This window comes from Oryzias melastigma, linkage group LG5, assembly GCF_002922805.2.
Source record: "Oryzias melastigma strain HK-1 linkage group LG5, ASM292280v2, whole genome shotgun sequence".
Classification (NCBI taxonomy): domain Eukaryota; kingdom Metazoa; phylum Chordata; class Actinopteri; order Beloniformes; family Adrianichthyidae; genus Oryzias; species Oryzias melastigma.
In genome coordinates, this window is record NC_050516.1 from 17608914 (window position 1) to 17628382 (window position 19469).

The 19469-nt window shown below is 34.5% G+C and overlaps 2 protein-coding genes across 2 annotated transcripts in view; one reads left to right on the forward strand and one right to left on the reverse strand.

Moving 5' to 3' along the window:
- Position 1: 1 nt before the first annotated feature.
- Positions 2-1802, reverse strand: thoc7 (THO complex 7). The gene is made up of 8 exons (XM_024270424.1): positions 1648-1802; positions 1311-1431; positions 889-1016; positions 719-805; positions 545-602; positions 403-469; positions 241-310; positions 2-161 (listed from the first exon to the last, which is right to left on the reverse strand). Exons 1-8 carry the CDS (start codon positions 1664-1666, stop codon positions 100-102), a joined length of 612 nt encoding a protein of 203 aa, XP_024126192.1. The 5' UTR covers positions 1667-1802; the 3' UTR covers positions 2-99.
- A 3657-nt stretch (positions 1803-5459) lies between these two features.
- The window catches only part of LOC112144894 (ataxin-7), a 29511-nt gene continuing 15501 nt past the window's right edge, over positions 5460-19469 (forward strand). The window contains exons 1-5 of the mRNA XM_024269760.2: positions 5460-5633; positions 6957-7059; positions 12376-12591; positions 12796-12864; positions 18124-18228. Coding sequence (XP_024125528.1) covers positions 12384-12591; positions 12796-12864; positions 18124-18228 — 382 coding nt within the window. The 5' untranslated portion in view covers positions 5460-5633; positions 6957-7059; positions 12376-12383. The remainder of the gene's footprint in view (positions 5634-6956; positions 7060-12375; positions 12592-12795; positions 12865-18123; positions 18229-19469) is intronic.

A 19469-nucleotide genomic window follows, 5' to 3' on the forward strand; every position in this document is an offset into this window, starting at 1 on the left:
GTGACAGAGTCAAGAGAATTTTTATTCAAAAATACATAACAAAAGAATTGTTTCTTACAAATCCTAACTCATTTAAAAACATGTCATTCTGTTATTCTGTTAGTCACTATTTCCTGCAGGGCTCTCTTGATTGGTGTCTTCAATGTCTGACTTCTCATCATCTAGGGGAAAAAAAAGGAATTGAGTTTAGCTTTTTGAAACAATTTTCAAATCAGTTGGTATTAAGAATAAAGTGCTCACTCTCAAGTGTCTGCTGGAGCTCCTGAATGGTGGTGAGAAGAACATGGAACTGCTTCTTTCTCAACTCCAGCTAGGGTGAAAAAATAAAGTTGATATAAAAAAAAAATGTTTAAATACATCCAAGAATTAAGCAGAGGCTGCATAAATTCTATTTGGATTTACCTTTGCATCCACATTCTCTTTGATGTGGGACAGTTGTTGGAGCTCTTTGTCAAGCGCCTCCAGCTGCCTGTAAGGAAATCAAACAAAACTGTTGTACGGAGCTTACAAGCATTTGAAAATCTGGATTAACAGAGTAACTTACTTGAGTGTTTCATGCCTATCTGGGTGCTGCTGGATTACCTTGGCTAATGCATCATATTCTGAAAAATATAATAAATTGTTATAAAACTCCAAGGATGATATTAAAAAAAAAGAAGGAAAATAAATAAAATACGCTAAGAGTCCAGTGCATATTCAAACATCAAAATATCCTTGCCTTGGCGATTTTTTCGTATCCTCTTGGCCCGCTGAATATCTTTTTTGCATTCTGCAATCTTCTCATGTGCAGATGTGATGTTTTGTTCTGCAATAGGGGCAAAAAAGTGTTTAGATAAAATCTTAAATTGTAAACAGAATTAAGTCCAAATGAGGGAAATAAAACCTCACCTATATTTGAATAAATCTTCTCGTAGTTTTCCATTTCTCTGAGATTCATGTCGTAAACCATCAACGTCTTTCCCATGGAAAACTCGCATTGAGCCAGGGTGCCCAACATCCGCTGGTACTGTGTGAATCTGCACGCAAACAATGAATTAAATGAAGTCATGAATTAAAATAGGATTATTTGTTTCAATTTTAGAAAGCAAGAGTTACTAATAAACATAAAAAATGCAACTGTGACCAGTTAACCTTAAACACGTATTAAGTAGTTTTAAATAATAATAATGTTAAAATAGCTAAGTTCTTGCTTGTATACACAACGCAAACACTAAAGTGTGTGACTTTTCTTTCACAAGAGTTGTTTATTCAAATGTTTAGTCGCATATATGGTGAGGAAATCTTCGGATTGTTTCAATAAAAGCACTGACCCTTCCTCCGGAGTCCCGGGCGAGTTGCACCATTTAGTGAAGCTCTTAAGCAGCAGGTTGATCCGGCGGTCATCTCCGGCACCGTCACCATCAATAAGAAGACGTTTCCGTATGACTTCATCTTTAAAAGAGACGAAAGAGACTAAATAAGCTAACAGGCTCATCAAAACCTGCTAACACAGCTAGCAGGACAACAGATCAGCTGCACATTATTATCGCAAATGATAGCAGAAACACTATCACAATCTAAAAATAAGCTATTATATACCATAAATGTTCACAAACACTTTCATTTTCAAATTAAACTTTACAATAAATTAAACAATCACAGACTTACCATCTGTTACGGCTCCCATGTTTGCAATGTTGTTCTTACTACTTCCGGTAGAGCCAGATTATTTTTCCGGTTAAATTCAGCTGTTTAATTCACTACTGCCCCCTAACGGTGGAAATTCAATATGGCATCTGTTTTTGTTTGGTGTTTTTACATTCAGTATTTTTTTTAGTTACATTTTGCATATTTGGGTGTTTTAGAAGCACAATAGTTAATTCAGTTTGCTCTTGCCCTACTAATGTACACTACTCTGATCAAGAGTTAACGCTTCAAACTCATAAAGTTCCCTCAAAGGTGTGTGTAATATACACTCGCCACCATAATGGAACTTTTATTATAAAACAGAAAATCTTTATGGTACTGAAATCCCGTAATAATTTAAAATTCAATTTATTTTATTTTATTCAAAATTTTGATTGTTTTAAATGTCAGCTTGAATTGTAGTTTTTCATATTGAGTTTTTAATTGCAAAATATATTTTTAAACTGCAAGCCTGAAATGCATATTGAATTGTTAACTGATAATTTTTAACTTTGAATTATGGGTGAAAAAAATAATAATTTTTGTGATCATCAAACCATTAATTTTTACCATGTAGCATTTAAATATTTACAATGATTGAAATATGACAGTTTTATAATTTTCTTCATACAAAAATATGAACTTCTTTTACTTTTGACAGCAGCACACATAAATTCATTTCAAAATAAAATACACCTTATGTCACAAAAGATCCTCCTGTTGCAGCTCATTTACCTGAAAAAAATTTAAGAAAGCCAGGTTAAAGATAGAGTTTTTCTATCTTATGAATTTTCCTTTTCTCCTGTTATTGTCACATATAAGCATCAAATTTGGTGTAGAACCCCATTTAAAAAAATCCAAATGTGCTTTAAATTAATTCCAATAATAAACCATGCTGGCAGTAAATTAACACTTTTGCCACCACTTTGCTTGGTTTTCTGACATGTTAAAAATGGAAACAATAATGACAAACCTTTATAAACTAAAACAAATTAACCAAAGGAAACAAAACATTATTTACTCAAATTGTTACCATTTTTATGTCAATAAGGAATGCAACTCCAAAGACTCAGGTTGCAGCCACCTGTTCTATGAGAACCCCCAGGTCACTCATATATTAGATTTAAAAGAAAACTGTACAAACATTCACCAGTTTACAATTAAGAAACCAATGGTTAACATATTCATGACTAGATTTTACTAAACATTTTAAGTGTGTCAGTGTGTGTGTGTGTGTAATGGTTTCACTAAATATCTTTTCTCACAATCTCAAAAAGGTTTTGGATACAGTCATTATATAGAGATTCAGCGCTTAAGTTAAGCTGACCTCACCTAGAATTTTTAGATAAACTTGAATTGTTTTTTTTTTTTTTTTGTATTTGTTGTTGATCCAAAAGAAACAAAAAAACAAAGAGCAACCCCAGACATATTCCTAAGGCTCCAAAATATTTAATCAAATCACTTCATAAAATTAAATTCAAGTGTCTTGAATTGTCTTAAATTCAATGTATGTATGTTTATCCCTCCTTTCTCAAGCTGTAAAGGTTTCATCACATAACTGTGAATTACACCTTTAAAAAAAGATTAACCATGATCGGTCACGTTTCTGTTTATACCAAGAATCCCGTCGTCGTTTCTGAGCCGATTGATAATCTGCTTTTTGCAGAAATCACCTCAAAAACAAAACTTTTATAGTCATCAGATACTTTTCTGAGAATATTCCTTCATCCGTTTACTTTGCCTTAGCGTGTCCAGTAACTGTATAGCCCCTTTTTATACCACACTTGCATTGTGTTTAAAAATATTGAATCATTAAGATGCTTTACTATTTAATTGTTCAATTTATCTGATGTATTATATTTCCACTTGTTTACTTAATTCAGGACAACTTTTGAACTATTTCTTCAAGTCCAATTCTGTTATACAAAATGACAGGAAGAAACTTTGTTTAAGACTGTAATAAACACTGAATCCTGTAATTCTAACCAATAAGTCCAAGATACAAAGAAAACAGCACACACATGTTTTGATGCTTCTATACAAATCATGACTTCAGTCTACTAAATGCATCATGGTTACATTTGAAACACCAATCAGGCTAAAAGATTTTTGCCAAATCGTGGGAAAAAAATGTGTGTAGGAGGGCAACCTCTTTAATTATGCACCATTTGGAACCAGAATTCTGTGAGTCAAACACGCTAACAAACGTCTCAAAATATCAGAAGGAATCTCTGCTAACAGGCTTTTTTAGCATTAGCCAAAGTTTTGAACCCCTATAATAACCCCTCTAAAAATTAAATCTCAACACAACTTCCTCAATTAACTTATTTTTTCTTTTTAAAATTGGGAATAAGCCACTAAAAAACTGTCAAGAAAATCAAACCATTGATTCCCAAAAACTTGGTTATTTACCTTCATTTGTGTGATCATAAATTCTTCCAAATTTGGTTAAAATGTCTTTTTTGCATACAAATGACAAATAATTGAAAAAAAACTTCTGACATGATTGGCAATAAATAAATAAATAAAAATAAGCATAAAACTCTTTTTCTATGTTTATTTAAAATATCTGCTCTATGTACAATTTAATTGGACACATTTAATGCACAATTTTAAATGGAACTTCTTTTGTTGAAAAATACATTTTTTATGTTATTTTTTTTCCTACTGAATGACTACATTTTAAGTATCATGACTTAACAGGTAATTAACAAAATAACAAACACACAAACAAAAAAAAACAACAAAATTTATGTAATCTGAGGCTAATTTTTTAGGTTTATTGTTAATAGGATCTCGAAGCTGTGCTTAGCAGACAGTTACTTTCTCTAGGGTCCTTCATAAGAAACATATCACACAGCAACGAAATAAAAATAATAATAATTAAAAAAAACATGCCATTTTATGGTAATCCCAAAAATACGTAATGTAAACACATACATTTCACAGTTTAAATATGATAAAAAAGAGCCTTAACATTTATAATTTTAATCAATTACCAGTACAAAATAAAAATACAACACATGTTTTGGTTTAAACTATCTTGAGAATGTTTTAGTTTAACTATTGAAAAAAGTGCAAGCATACAACAAGTACACAACAAGAGAACAGTGTGCTTTGAATCAAATGGTTTTTCCAAAAACTTAATTATTTTAATTCAGTTGTGTAATATTTTTTGGGGAAATTCCACATTCACAAATGTAAATAGTCAAATTTACAACCATATTTTAATGTTTATGATCTGGACTTTAAATCATATTGCAAAACAATAGAATACATGCGAAATCTGAAGGCTTCAAGATCATTTGATACTTTAAAGGAACTGCACATTTTCAAAACTCATTATATATATATATATATATATATATATATATATATATATATATATATATATATATATATATATATATATATATATATATATATAGTAACCCTCTCGTTCATTTATGTGCCGATTGCACTATTCTTTATTTTTTTCTTTTACCTGTAATGTTCAAAAGAAAGGTTTAAAAATCACAACAAATTAAAATACAGAAATAATGACAAGGAGCCAGGAAGGTTGATTAGGTAAATACATGTAAAGAGTTACAGATATCAAAAATCTTTTTTGTTTGTGGAATGATTCAAAATTTATGTAAAAAAATACCTCTTTAAAAATATAATGTTAAATATTACATTTACATTTGTGTTAAAATCTTATTATGCTTTATTGATGTTCTGGAAAAGCTAAAGTAGTCAATTTTTAGTTGATCTTGAGGTGGTGCGTTTCGTACGTAATCACGCGATGACGTCTGTGTCCCAGAATGCAGTCTGGTAAACAGTCATGGAAGCACCAGGTGAAGACCTCCTCAGAGGCTGAAGACTGAACTTCAATCTTTCCCGGCGCCTTACGTCTTCTTCGTTCGGCGCATCCGTTTGCTATAGAGGACAGTGGTGTCTCGTGTGAGTTTCCACCACCCAGAGACACGGTAAGACGCTCGCTGCTGTCAGTCCGTGACAGCAGTTGATGGCTGGGGTTAGGCTGTCAGGCTTACTCGCTAACGCTAATTATGGCTGGTTTTAGCTAGCAGGCTAAACTAATAGTTAGCCAGCAGTGCTGTGCTTTCAGTTCTGTTTCAACAGTAAAACATGCTCTGAACAGGGTCATTTCTGTGACACAAGTTCTCATATATTTGTCATAAACCGAAGTAAGTAGTTTAGCTGGTAAATGAGTTTAATAGCGATGGTGTAGTTGGTGAGCTCTGAAGATGTCACAGAAGTGAAGCAGTGGGAGATCTAACTGCGAATGTTCTTTGGGTGATTATGGGGTAAGTGAGGTTATTGACAGATTCTCGTGTTTTTTTAAACACAATTGGTGACTTTAGAATGAATGTAATGTCATCTTTTCCCCTCTGATATGAGGAGCTAGTTTTGGAAAGTCTCAATTACTTTATATATACCTGAGTTTATATTGCATTTTAACAACAGGAGTTGGAATTAGCTAATAATGCAAATAATTCCTTTTCTTTTTTTTAGTGTTAATCCCATTTTCTGAGAATCAAAATTATCTGTTTGATTTCTCACACTTGAAGAAATGTTCTAATTTGTCCTATTGCAGGGTAATATGTGGCCTACCCAGTGTGCAGTTTTTAGCCAAAATCAAAAGCCCAGTGTCGTTTTCTAGGACATAGTTTCTGTAGAGCGGCAGTAGTTCATCAGAAAATCTCCTTTGAGTTGTGGTGTGGTTTAAGCCTGCCTTCATATCCCATCATCCTTTTGTTTACACTCTTTCCCACTAATTTACAGAATTACCTTATTCTGTTACCAACGACAACAGAAATAGTGGGCAATATTGGAGCTATAGACAAGGAAAAATAAGCGGATCTATTTGTGGATTCATCACAATGGAGATTTTGTCCTGCAGATTTTAGACTTTACGTAAAAACAACAGACTTTTTCCAGTGGCGTGTCTTCATCTGCTCCTCACAACAATTTGAATAAAGAAATACTCAGAAATATGGGTTTAATCTTAATTCTCTTTATATATGTCCTCCATTGTGAGAAAAATGCCACAAGAAACACAATTTTCAATGGCGTGGGTCTTTAAAATGTTTGTTAGCTCATTTTATTTATGTGTTCAAAAGATGTCGTCAAAAAGTTTGCTTCTATTAGAAATATCAGTTTCATATAAACTTCTTTACAATAAATTTTTTTGATTGACCCTTCATCTTGTTAATCGTGTTGAAAAGCACCAAAAAGTAATAGCTGGGTTTAATAATCTGGTTTGTGTGTGTCTTTGTTTTTGTCTCCAGGGATTGTCACCAGTGTGTGCGTGGAAATCCTATTAACTGATGAGGAGGGACTGATCAACTTAAGAAAGAAAAAAAAACACTTTTGGTTTCCTATTTTACCAAGGTAAGAACTCACAGCTGGTGCTTAAGATCACACTCAGACATATTTATATTATATTACTGGATTTATATTTTCCATTTAAAAGTTGTAAGATGTTGTAGAGTAAAGTCTGCTCTAATTAGATCTTAACAAACTTTATCATTGCACTAAGATACAGTCATATCTGTTTTTATTGTTCATCAATCAAAAAAGAAATGGAGATATAATTAATATTTTTGACCATAAATCATAAACGCATAAGTTTCACTGATGCATTCTTAGTTATTTTTTTAAGTATGTTAAAGCACACTGACCGTCTCAAGCTGCATCTGCCTCGTAAAATGGTTCATTTACATTTGCAACATGAAACAGAGCTGCTATTACTAACATAAAGGCGCATAAAGAAGCTGTAATGCTGAAGCTCAGGGTCTTACAGACTTTGTGAATGTTATTGTGATGTTGTCTAGCTAAAAGTAAGAAAGGTTGGGCTTTGAACAGAACCCAAAGTTACCCAAAATTGAAATATATTAGTGTCTGTAATATCAAAAAGCTGTGAGTTACCTATTAGTGCCACAGAAAATATTAATCATCTGTGTTGATTAGGAGTTCTGTGAAAACTGTCAAATTGTGATAGTAAGGAAGCAGTGGTACATGAAGACGTTAATCTGTTGTCACCCAGAGAATTCCAAATGATTCTGAACTTAAATTCCCCAGATCCTTAATAAAGATGTAAAAAGTTACTTTCTATGTAATAACAACTATTCAACCAGCTCAAACTAGTAAAAATAACTTCCTCTTTGTGTTAAGGCTTCAGTCTAAATGGAATTTTCAGGAGTGTTCAGCCTTGCTTTCTTATTCTGAGTATTTCCAGTTTTTAAAGTAATATTTACTATTTAGATTGTCTAAAATGATCAAACACATTTTATTTTCATTATCTAGACATTTTATTTGAATGTTTTTGTGTTTTATACAACAAAATGTGTATTTCAAAAGCGATGAAGCAGCTGGATGGATCAGTTGGTTGGGTGTAGGACTGACCATTATTCATGAAGTCTTAACAGTGGAAGATGTTTATAGTTCTTTAACATTTTTGATGGATTGAACCAGAGCTGATCAGCAAAGATGCAAGCAGCCTTCTTCAACTTCAGGTTAATAATGCAACAAATCTGCATTTGTCAGGGCAAAGAATAATGACAAAGAAATTTATTCTACCAAATTTAGCACACTTTGGTTGTTCATGTTCATAAATCATGCATAAATGCTTGAGTTTGAGTTTATCAATTGTTTCAAGCATAGTCAATTACAACATAATTCATTCAACATAGAAGCAGCACATATATAAATAGTCAAAAATAAGTCACAACCCGATTCGGAGAGTATACATCCTTCTTTGATATCCTTATTTTTCATTATTTAAACTAATCGGTCAATACTTGAAATGGGAAGGGAAAAAGAATGGACTATTAAAATTGACTATAAGCTTTTGGGGTGTTGGATAGGTGAAAATTTAGCAAGTTTTGTAATACAAAACCTGACTCCAACAGTTAAATGAGACATTTTATGACACAAATCCAAATCTGTCTGTGTGAAAATGTATAGTTTCTTTAGTCAAAATTTGAACTTTATTTCATTAATACCCAAATTGAATATTAGGTGAATTTCCATTTTATTTATTTATTTATTGGTGGTTTATACAAAAATGTGTGGTTTACTGGAATGGAATGAAATGTAGAAAGAAGTCCAAAGTTAAATAGCTTGTGTGATAGACGGGTGAAGACGTGATGGAAAATTTAGTTTTTTTTAAGGAAAATTTAGGTTTGGTTCTTATTCTGTATTATTTTGGCCACAAAGTTTCATATGCACCTCGGAAAAGACACACCAACAGTTTTTTGTGTGTGTAATCTTTTACACCTCTTTTACTTCAGCTTCAACTGATCTTATTACAAAAAAAACATAATCAAACTACTCCATTTCTCGCATGCAGATGCATGCACTCTGACAGTCCTGGTATCTCTTTCGGAGTGTGTGTATTAAAAACAGCTCAGTAAGGGCTCGGAGACGTGACAAAAAGACGTAAACAAAACCTCCAAACTCCCCAGATGCCACTCTGATGAGATCTGATCACATGAGCCCAACCCATTAAATCCCAAAGATCATGTTGTTGATCTACTGGTAGCAGACACTTCAGGTCAGCCTCAGACATTCTTGTATTTTCCTCTTCTGCTGGGCTTATTCGCATAATGGGTGTCCATAATTGTCCTTCATAAAGGACAATTGGACAAACACAAAGCTGTTCAATCTAACCGCTTGAAACAGGACGTACTGTAAAATCCATTCATTCGGTCTTCTCATTGAGCCGTAAATATCCTAAGGATTCATTTAAAAATTACTTCTAAAGTGAAATTAATTTATCTTGTGCAATAACGTTACATGTCCATGGCTATAATAAATATTAATAATGAGTTAAAGAGTTCCGTAAAATCATTTTGTTAGGGACTGTGGTAGAACTACAGTATGTTCACACTTCCAACAGCTTAATGAAGAAGAGTCGTTTAAAACATCTACATTTGGTTTCCTAGGACAGATCTCTTATTTGTTGTTGTGCTGATGCTATAATTCCGTGGACTTGTGCTTGTAGTCTATGGTTGTACATGACAAAATAGAACAATTTTCTCAAATTATTTGATTATTCTCTTTGGGTAAAGGATTTTATTTGGTATTCAGAGAAAGAAGGGTACAGTTTTTGTACAGGGTGTGCAGGGGGGGGTGAAGTTGCCCTTCTTGTTTGGCAAACTGACAGATGGTTGTCTCTTAGGATTTATAAAAAAAGGAAATAAGCCCATGTGGAATCAGGTTCCATGTCATTCATCATAAACATGAAAATCTAGTTTCAAAATGGTTTTACTCGTCATCAGTCAGGTCAATATGTATGACTGGTTTGATCTACATATAGGACATTTATGTAAAAATGTCGTCACTGTGAAAGTGAAAGTAGAAAGAACCGTTTTTAGCAGAAGGAAATGTGTTGTCTGCGTCTCGGCTGTAGCTTTGCACAAACACCACAGGGGTTTTCTTTTTGTTTTAGAGTGTTTCTTTTTTCAAGTCCTTGTGAATCAGGGGCAGATGAAAAGGTTATTTATTTATTTATTTTTTGTGGTTCCAGGTCTTTACATATATGATTCTTCCAATGGAAAATAATCTGCATGCATATATATTTTTGTTGATGTTTGATACTTGATTTATTTTAATGATTTTGTTGTCTCTAATGAAAAATGAAATGCACATATTGTCTGAATTTTGATAATAGATCTGCAATGACAAAGTCAGAAATAGTGTTATATCTACTTGCATAGTAATGTGATTTATTGTTACTTGAGGATTCCTAATAACCTGAATCTATGTTGGAAAGATATAAATATCGGATCTTAAGTTATGAACCGGATAAAGATAATACACGTAAAGGAAATGGTCTGGTCGAGCCGGGGTGGGATTGTATAAATTCGCTTCCTCTCACTCCCTTTCAGGCAATCTCTTGATTACTTCATAAATAAATAAATCATTTCTAATTCTAAAAAGCATATAGGTGTGATGATAGGTGAGAAGATCTTTTCTGCCCAGTTAAAGTTGTTTATATTTCCATGTTTACAAAATCACCAAGAACAGAGCTAAAGTAAGACAATTTCAACTAATAACTGTTGCGCTATTTTCTGACATAGCTCCACTTTGTTTTTGCTCACAACCTTTTTGATCCCTGCGGGATAATAAAGGTAAACAAGGATAACAATAATTTGAAACTGTCAAAAATATATATAAGGAAATGATTATTTGCACGTAATTTTCTAAATGTGTATGGCCATAGTTGAACTTTTGTTTTGGCTGCTCTTATTTTGAACGCTGAAAATACGTGGCTTCATAGCAGCACTTGAAATATTCGCAGTGCCACTCGGTAAACATTTCTATTTTTACAATTACCCCTTAAAATACCCGCAAAAACAACTAATACTGTACCTTTTATTACAACAGCTAAATTTAGCCTTGGACACAGTTAAAACAACATGCAGCAATGTACATCTTGGCTGCACCTATTACGTGTGGCCAACATTAATTTCCATCAGTTTTTTGTGCTCGATCGCACTTAAAATACGTGCAAATAACATCAAGCAAAATAGAACCTGTTAGAATAATATCTCCTCAAATAAAAGGTCAATATTTTCAATAGAACCTGAAATATTCAAATTTGTATTTAGATTTGTGAACAATCTAAGACAGAAAATGAAAATACAGTTTGACTGAACATTTAAAAAATATTGTAATTTTTAATTTTTTTTTTTTGTTGAAATTGGTAAGGTTACTTTTTATTATTTGTGTAAAATTGTGTTAAACCATGTTCAGCTGTCAGCTTTGCCGTTCAAAATCCATAAACCAGAAGTAACTTTGTCTGACATTATCAGGAAAAGGGTCTACTCTATATTGCTCACCATTTTGTTGCCCCGGTAATGTGAGGTTGAGGTTATGAGGGACTGTAAACTAGCGGGAGAGAGTGCAAACAAAGGGATGATGGGATGTCAGGGCATTCTTACTCCATTCCCACCTACAACTCAGAGGGGAATTTATAATGAACTCCTGCCGCTCTACAGAAACTATGTCCATGGATGTTCCCTTTTTTTGATAGCCAAAATTGGCATAATCATAATTAAATGACCACTTAAAATGCTTTGACTGCAGATAAAAAAAATATGTTTGGGGTGACTTTAGGATTAAATGTCATTTTCTAAAGTCCATTTTAGTTTGTGAGTCACTCACAAGTATGACAGGAAGAATTCTGCCTTTTGTATACATGGAAACTTAACAGCATATAAACCAGTGCCATCAGTGTTTTTAATGTGCACCTATCCAATATTTATTCTTCATAATCTTTTAAACTTTGAAGAATAACGTTCAAATAAAATATTTTGTTGTTTTTAATCATTTGATTTTTTAAAGATAAATAAATTATCTTGTACCTGAAAATAATTAGTACGATTTATTGATATAAAAAAAATAAGGAATTTGATGATGAAAGACTTAAGTCGTTTTTCAAACAGGAACCGGAAATAAGCAAAAACGTAAACTAAGGGAAAACGTGTAAACGTGTTCCAGTGTAATGTATATTGTGTATATTATTAAAAAAGGGTGCGCATTAGAGGAAATGAGGACATTACATTTTTATTTATTTTATGTATTTAATTTTGAAGTAAATGAACATGAAGCAGCGCTCGTCCGTCCGTATGAATGAATGAGAAAGTCAGCGCTCCCATGCCGGCCGCAGACAGAGCTGACTCTTCTGTTGTTACATTGTAGCGGAAAGAATGTCGGAAAGGGCCGAGGATGACGTCAGGGGGGAGCAGCGCCGAGCGGCCAGGCAGCAGCTGAAGCAGCAGCAGCAGCTCCAGCGGGGAGAAGGCTCCACAGCAATGGCGACTGTTGCGGAGCGGAGATCGTTGCCTAGTCCCGAAATAATGCTGGGACAGCCTTGGAGCAACTGGGTCGACGCCGCCAAACTCCACGGACACGACGGTGAGTTCCCCCGCGTCCCGAATGTGCGCGAGAAAGCGCGGTGGAGCGCGACAGTTGCCAGTTCTGTCCTTCTTCTTCTTCTTCTTCTTTTTGGCCGATTGCATGCAGTTTTTGGTTGAATATGAAGAAACGCCACTGGTAGCAACAGAACGGGCAGGCGAGCAAGTGCAAGTGTTTATGTGTCTGCGTGTCGGATCGTTTCAGGTGCTGAATCGGAAGAAAGTTTCAAAGAGTTGGGGAAAAATCGAGAAGCCATGCGTTTGTGCATAGAAGGTGAGTAGGTTTTTTTTTCCTTCTCCGCTCCAGGGCCAAAGGTGTATTTTGGTTCAAGAGGTTTGTACACAATATACACACACGGACTCAAAACAGTTCGCACGCGCCGTTCAGTCTGTATTTAGTCCTATCAAACACTGGATGGACAACCGGATATTGTCGGGCGAAGCTTTTATTTTGAATTTTGTTTTTTGCACTTGTATGAGCAAGTTTGTGTAAAACAATCAATGTGGGGCATTTAAACCTAAACGGTGTGATACGATAGTATTATCTTAGCTTATAATGAAATATTAGTAAAATCTTTATGTTTTGTCAATTTAAATCAAAACTTATTCTTAATGTGCATATTTTACATTATAAGTAAAAAGTATTGCTTTGTAGCTAACACTTTCAAATTATATTGCAAGAACATTTGTGATATTAATTTCAGATATAGATTGATGATACTAATTGCTTTTTATTGTTTTTAAAATTATGTTATTACTTCTATCAAAGTTCTTTATGAGTGAGCTAATATAAAAGTATATACAAAAGAAAAACAATCTTGCTGCAAATACTGTAAACAATCAAAAATGTAACACTTCATTTATATTTTTATCAGAAAAAAGACAAAAAGTAGTTTCATAAAATCACTCCAAAGTGTTGATCAATTTTAATACTAATCTCTGAATTATGAAGGTATAAAAAGTGAAAATCCATCATGGAAAAATGGGATATGTATAAAAAGGCACTATGTGGGTGTTGGAACAGACGTCAGAGTGGATTAGCTGTCATAAATGCAGCAGCACCTCTGTTTTATTTTGTCCAATTTGCAGACTAGGATTCAGAATAGAAGTGTAACAATTTTGTTTAACAATAATTTGATTCATATCATAATTTGCGGTTAGTGGTAAGATTCATATTGGTTCATTTTGAACGATCTGATTCACTGACCTAAAATCGATCCAAAACATATTTAGCAAAAATTCAACCAGTGTGACAAAAACCTGGTACTGAACTGTGCAGGTGAAGTTTTCCAGATTCCTTGTGTTTCTCGTAAGATAATCAAGTGTAAATTAAATATGTGAACAAACAAACAAACAAACAAGTAACAAGAATTAATGACAAATCCATTCACATTTTAGTTTCATAAAGTTCAGCACACTGTTGTTTTTCCACATCAAAATAACACAAAAAGAACATTATTAGAACATATTACCACACTGTATGATCACATGTCTGTAAGATTCAGTGTTTCCACACGATGGACTGTAATGATGGACTGATCATCTGTGTTGTCTCAATCCAAATCATATTTTCCAAGATTGATATAAATAATTTATTTCATTTTGAAACAATTTTATAATGGTATAGGTTGATTTGATTAGCGTCTTTCTTCAGACAGATGGATGTGGTTGAATATAAATCGATTCATTGATTGAGGCGATTCACTGTTACAGTTCTTCAGAATAACAGTCATCACATAGGAACTGTAAAATACATTTTTTCCTGTGTTTCTGTGTTGAATCCCATTTCTCAGGTAGCCATGAAACACGTTTACAGGCAATTAAGAAACCTAGTTATTAAAACTCAGTCTGTCTGGAACAAGTGAGTCATTTTATTTTCTCTCCACTATTTTCTTTTTTAAAATATAATTTTGAAATGTTAACAGTGCTAGAGCAGGGAATACATCTCTTAAAAGTAAAGACAACTCCAAGCAGTGAATAAGTTTCATTAACCAATATTGTATTCATTTGTTTAATTTGTTGTCTTATTGCATTTTCTCAAAATAGCTTTTAGGGCAACCTGCTTTTTAAACCAGTTATTTTTGAGAGGCTTTTATTTTTTATTTTCCCACATTAAAGATCAGAACAATACGGAAAGGTATTTTAAATCACTTAACTGACCGTCTATATGTCTGTGTCAAGGAAACATAAGCCAGGCGTGTCACATGTGACCTTGGTGTAATAGGACAACTGCTGCTGCCATTAAAACGGCAAGATTAAGATACACAATTATGTTCGCTAGAAAAATGAGAATATTGTAGTAAAACACCTTTTTGTGTTTGTTACTATTTAGGAAAAAAACTACAAATTGCAACATATGATGCTTCAGTGAAGGCTTAAAAAATCACTCATTTTGTACATATTTAAATAAATATCAGTGTGTTTACCAGATGGTTGAATAAAAAATCCCTTCATACCGAAGATTATCATCTTATAACATAAAGGAGTACTGTCAGTAAAATTGGTAAAAGTTATATAATTTTGGCATTATATATATATATATATATATATATATATATATATATAACTGCATTGCGTTTTTGGGATGTAGCTCCAATCGTACATTATGGTCATGAATTATTATCGCACATAAATCTCACGTAAAAAAACTCAACTGCAGAACAGCTTTTAGCAATGGAAAACACAGAGCAGCAAATGTGATTTGTTTTGCATTTATAATGGTTTTTATTGTTAACAAGACTTTTAATCCCTGACATCAAATCAATATTTTCAACAATAAATATTGGAGTTGTGAGTCTGAACCTACATCCGCCTGCATGCCTGCCAGCAGATCAAAGACACCCAAAAATAAATAATAGAAGCCTTCCTGGTCCAGCAGTCAAACAGGAAGTCAGTCTGACCAAGTTTTGGAGCTAGTCTGTAGTTTTTCTTATGAACAGTATGAGGTTTTGTGTCTTCACACTTGAATTTACTTACTTGAAGCTTTTCTCGTCATAACCTTCCTCTTGAAATAATCCAGACTGATTGAAAGTATTGGAAGTGTTTCTCAACATGGAGTGTCTGTAGTTTGAGACATAAATACAATTTTATTTATGTTTAGAGTACTGGAAGAGTTTGTTTACATGAAGGTGGGTCAGAATACCTGTTGACAGGTTCAATAGTCTCACCGACAGAGTGGCTCAACATTATTTTCAATTTCTGTCCAGGAGTTTTATATATATATATCCTTCAGTTGAACAACAGTAGAACTGTTGAGCTGTTTTTATTGGTAGGTTTTTTTGTCCATTAGTCCATTTCAAATCATTCTACAGGATTTATGTCTCCTTGTTCGTCTAGTCTGGGTGGCACAAGTGGATGACTACACCTCTCTATCATGACTCACCACCAGATTTCTCCCTGCGGCGTGATGGCCAATCCGACACACACTCAGACAATTAACGCAAACCCTCTAACAAAGCATTACCCGCATTTGGTAATGAAGGGTTTTACTATTTTTGTCTGGGTTTGGGGGATTTTTACAGCAGTGCCGTCACAGTCGGTGAAGCTGGTGAAGGCAACACCGCTGTCAGCCAGAGCCAGCACGCGTGCGGCTCATAGGCAGCTAGAGCTGCTCCCTTCTCACCCTGATCATTTATCACTGCCGTGGTTGTGGAGGATACAGAAATTAACTTGAGTCTGGCTGTTTTCCCCTGCCTCGTTCTCTTAGATTCTCCTTCTCTTAGCCTTTTACGGCTCCTTTCTGCACCCGCCTGCATTAGTCCTTATTTATACACTTAGTGTGTTGTGTTGTTTTTCTATTTTTTTTCTCCTTTTCCCAGTGCCCTTTTCACCTTTTCATAGGAGTCAAATGGACGGGGCAGACACTTGTCAAGTTGAGCCATTTCATTAGCTTCCCTGTGGAGAATATCAGGGGTATAGTAGCAGCTGATAGCAGACGGAAAGAAATATGGTGGTGTTGTTTGACAGTACTGTTTTAAACAGGTGTTTATATGAGACGTTTGTGAAAGTGGGTTTTAATGAACAGTCCCGGAGAAGCTACTGGTTTGGCAAATTCACTTTGTCGTGATTTGAAAACGAGAATAGAGTTAAAACAGCTGGCTCTTTAATGGCCTTTACTTTTACAGCTGGCAACCAGTGAATGCTGCCCTTCAGATCCAGTCTCAGCTCTCGTTTGTTTGGCACAGCAACCAGCTTTCCAGCATATGTTTGATTGAATTTGCATGCCTTAGTTCATTAAGTAAAGACTTCTCTCTTTATCTGCAGCACACACTAGATGTTGCAAAACACGCCTTTTCACTCCAGGGCTGTTGAAGGAGATACTTTACAACGTTCCTTCAGACAATTTGACACGATAGAAAGCCGCCAATTTACCAACCCTTCTCGAGAGAACTCAGCAGGTAGATCTTTTTTTATGCGGTCTTTGCTTAATGGCCCTCATCCCTTCTAGACTTGGGGCAGTGATGCTTGGAGAACCCTTGACAACAGCCCTCGTGGAGTATTTTCTGGAGAGGGGCTCCTCTTTGCTCCCTTTATGCCCTCTCCTCAGCTCCTCTCTTCATGACGCCTCAGGCAATCTCTTAATTAGCCTCTTTAATTAGGAGGTTTCTGATTCTTTCCACCAGAGTAAATTGTGATCACATTCTAGTGTGAAGCAGCCCTTCTGATTTGGTTGAGAGTGGTTTCTACAACAATTATTAAATGAACAGACTTCAAGCTCTAGTTTCTATTCCATCTTCATAGTTATTGTGTATAAATCCAAGAATATGACAGAAAACCCTCATAGGATTACTTTTATCTTGATCTTTTACCTGAAGAAAAAGACTACAAAATAATGTTCAATTTAGTAGCCAAACTTAATTTTCTTTACAGTTGATGCTTTCAGAAATTTACAAATTTATCTTAAGGGGACAAATCTATTTTTCCTTGAATACATTTGAGTTAAGCTATAATTTCAAAATCTTTGTTGTTAGGATTTTTGGAAAACCTGATGTTGCTTTTGTTTTCTTGCTCTCAATGGAAGTCTGAGCATCATTTTTAAGTGTAAAGATAACCTGCATGCTTTGTAAAGGTTATATCTATGGGTTGGGTTCTTTTGAGCTCTAATGAATTAAATGTTAAAAATGTTAAAAATTAAAGAAACTTCATCTATCTTAAAGATTTGTGTTTCGACAGCACCCAGGCTCTAAAATTGACAAATATGTCATAAATTCTAAATTTAAAAGGTGATAATGCATAGATTAATCTCAATAAATTGTCAGTAAAGAATGTAAGCAAGTAAATTAATTTAAAAAAAATTGCTTTTAGACTAAGCCATGTTTTTACCTGCTGGATCTTTTTATTTCTTACTGTACCTATTTATAAATACATATTAAGAAAAAGTAGGTTTTTTTTCCTGAAATTATCCAATTTTAAAATTACACCATGTTGTACAAAATAAAAGATGAATGAAAAAGAGTTATATTCACCACCAGGGGCAGCAGGTGAAAGATAAGTGGTGTAATTTCTCTGTGTTTAACTCTTCCTCTGTTTGCAGACATGCCCATATTTGGCCAGTGTCCTGCACAGGATGACTTCTTTTTGGTTATGTGCAACCACTGTGGTCATGTGGTGAAGCCACAAGCTTTCCAAGCACACTACGGTAAGCTACACACTCTGATTTTACATGTGGTTATAGCCATTGTTGGAGACGATACAGTAAAGCCTGAAATGATTCATACTAATGGTCACTTTTTGTTCAGCTGTAAATAAAAGCAGAGATTATTTTTGTCCCACAATTATGCTCTTGTGCATGCTCTTATTATCTTTCGGTAAATTTCTTCAACATTTAGATAACAAGAAACGGACAGGTAAACGTTTAAAAATGCATTGACATTCTCTCCAGTACTTTTTTTCTTCTATTTTTCTTCTCTTTCTGGCTATTTTTTATCAGAATTTAGGTGATTTTTCGCTTCTCTAAAGCAGTCTGTTGGTGCATAATATTGGAGATTTTCAATATTGTTATCCAGTTGCGTGCAGCATAAGCAGATATCTTGCAAAGAATATCAGTATGTGAGACATTTGAAAAAATCTTGCAGTCGGTCCACCAAAAAAATTGTCAGCATCTGCTGCTACTCTATTGTCTTTTCTGTTGATTAGTTTGTTCTTTTCTGTGTCACAACTAGACATGTGGATTCTGAAGTTCCACCCAGATAAATTCCATTTACCATCAAAAATGTTGATCGACTAGAAAGTACCGAAGGAACTAAATATTAGTGTGTGTTTGTTGAATTTAGGTAAAGCTATAGATTTTTGTGCTGCTGCTCATCAAACTTTCAGACATCACACCTGCTCCTTTAAAAACATCCACTCATTTTCTTCCCCCGCTGTATCCCTTGTGGGCTCACGGGACTGCCAGAGGCTAAACGTTGAGCGAAGGCGGGGTACACCCTGGACAGTCTAGCCATATGTACTAATGACACTCTGGAGCTGATGTTGATGTTACATAAAGAAACTTCTTGTCCTTTTCCTCATTACTGACGTTGTCTCCTTGCGTCCCCACTTCAAGGACTACAGTGTGTTTTCTCATGTTCTACACATGCCTCGCCCCCACTTACTCCTTTGTCTCTACGCATGCCAGATGGGAAATTTTGGGGAAACCGTGCATATTTCTTTTGATTATCAGCCATTTTGACACATCTGTACTAATTCCAGCCAGAACAGGCTCAAAGGTGAAGATGAAACTGCAGCCGCTCTTACTTTTCAGCTACAAGACGTATGACATTGAAGTGATGTCCTGAAACCTGCCCGTTGCACAATGCATCACTGTAAAGTGTTCCGACTCTAAAGTAGGGTCATTTGTGGGACATTTTTGAGACAACCGGACCGGAGATGCTTAAAATC

What these genes read in the sequence shown, in the direction of transcription:
- thoc7 (XM_024270424.1), bottom strand. An exon ending in GATACGAAAAAATCGCCAAG is followed by an intron (nt 603 to 718) that starts GCAAGGATATTT and finishes TATATTTTTCAG; the next exon opens with AATATGATGCATTAGCCAAG. An exon ending in GCTCCAGCAGACACTTGAGA is followed by an intron (nt 162 to 240) that starts GTGAGCACTTTA and finishes TTTTTCCCCTAG; the next exon opens with ATGATGAGAAGTCAGACATT.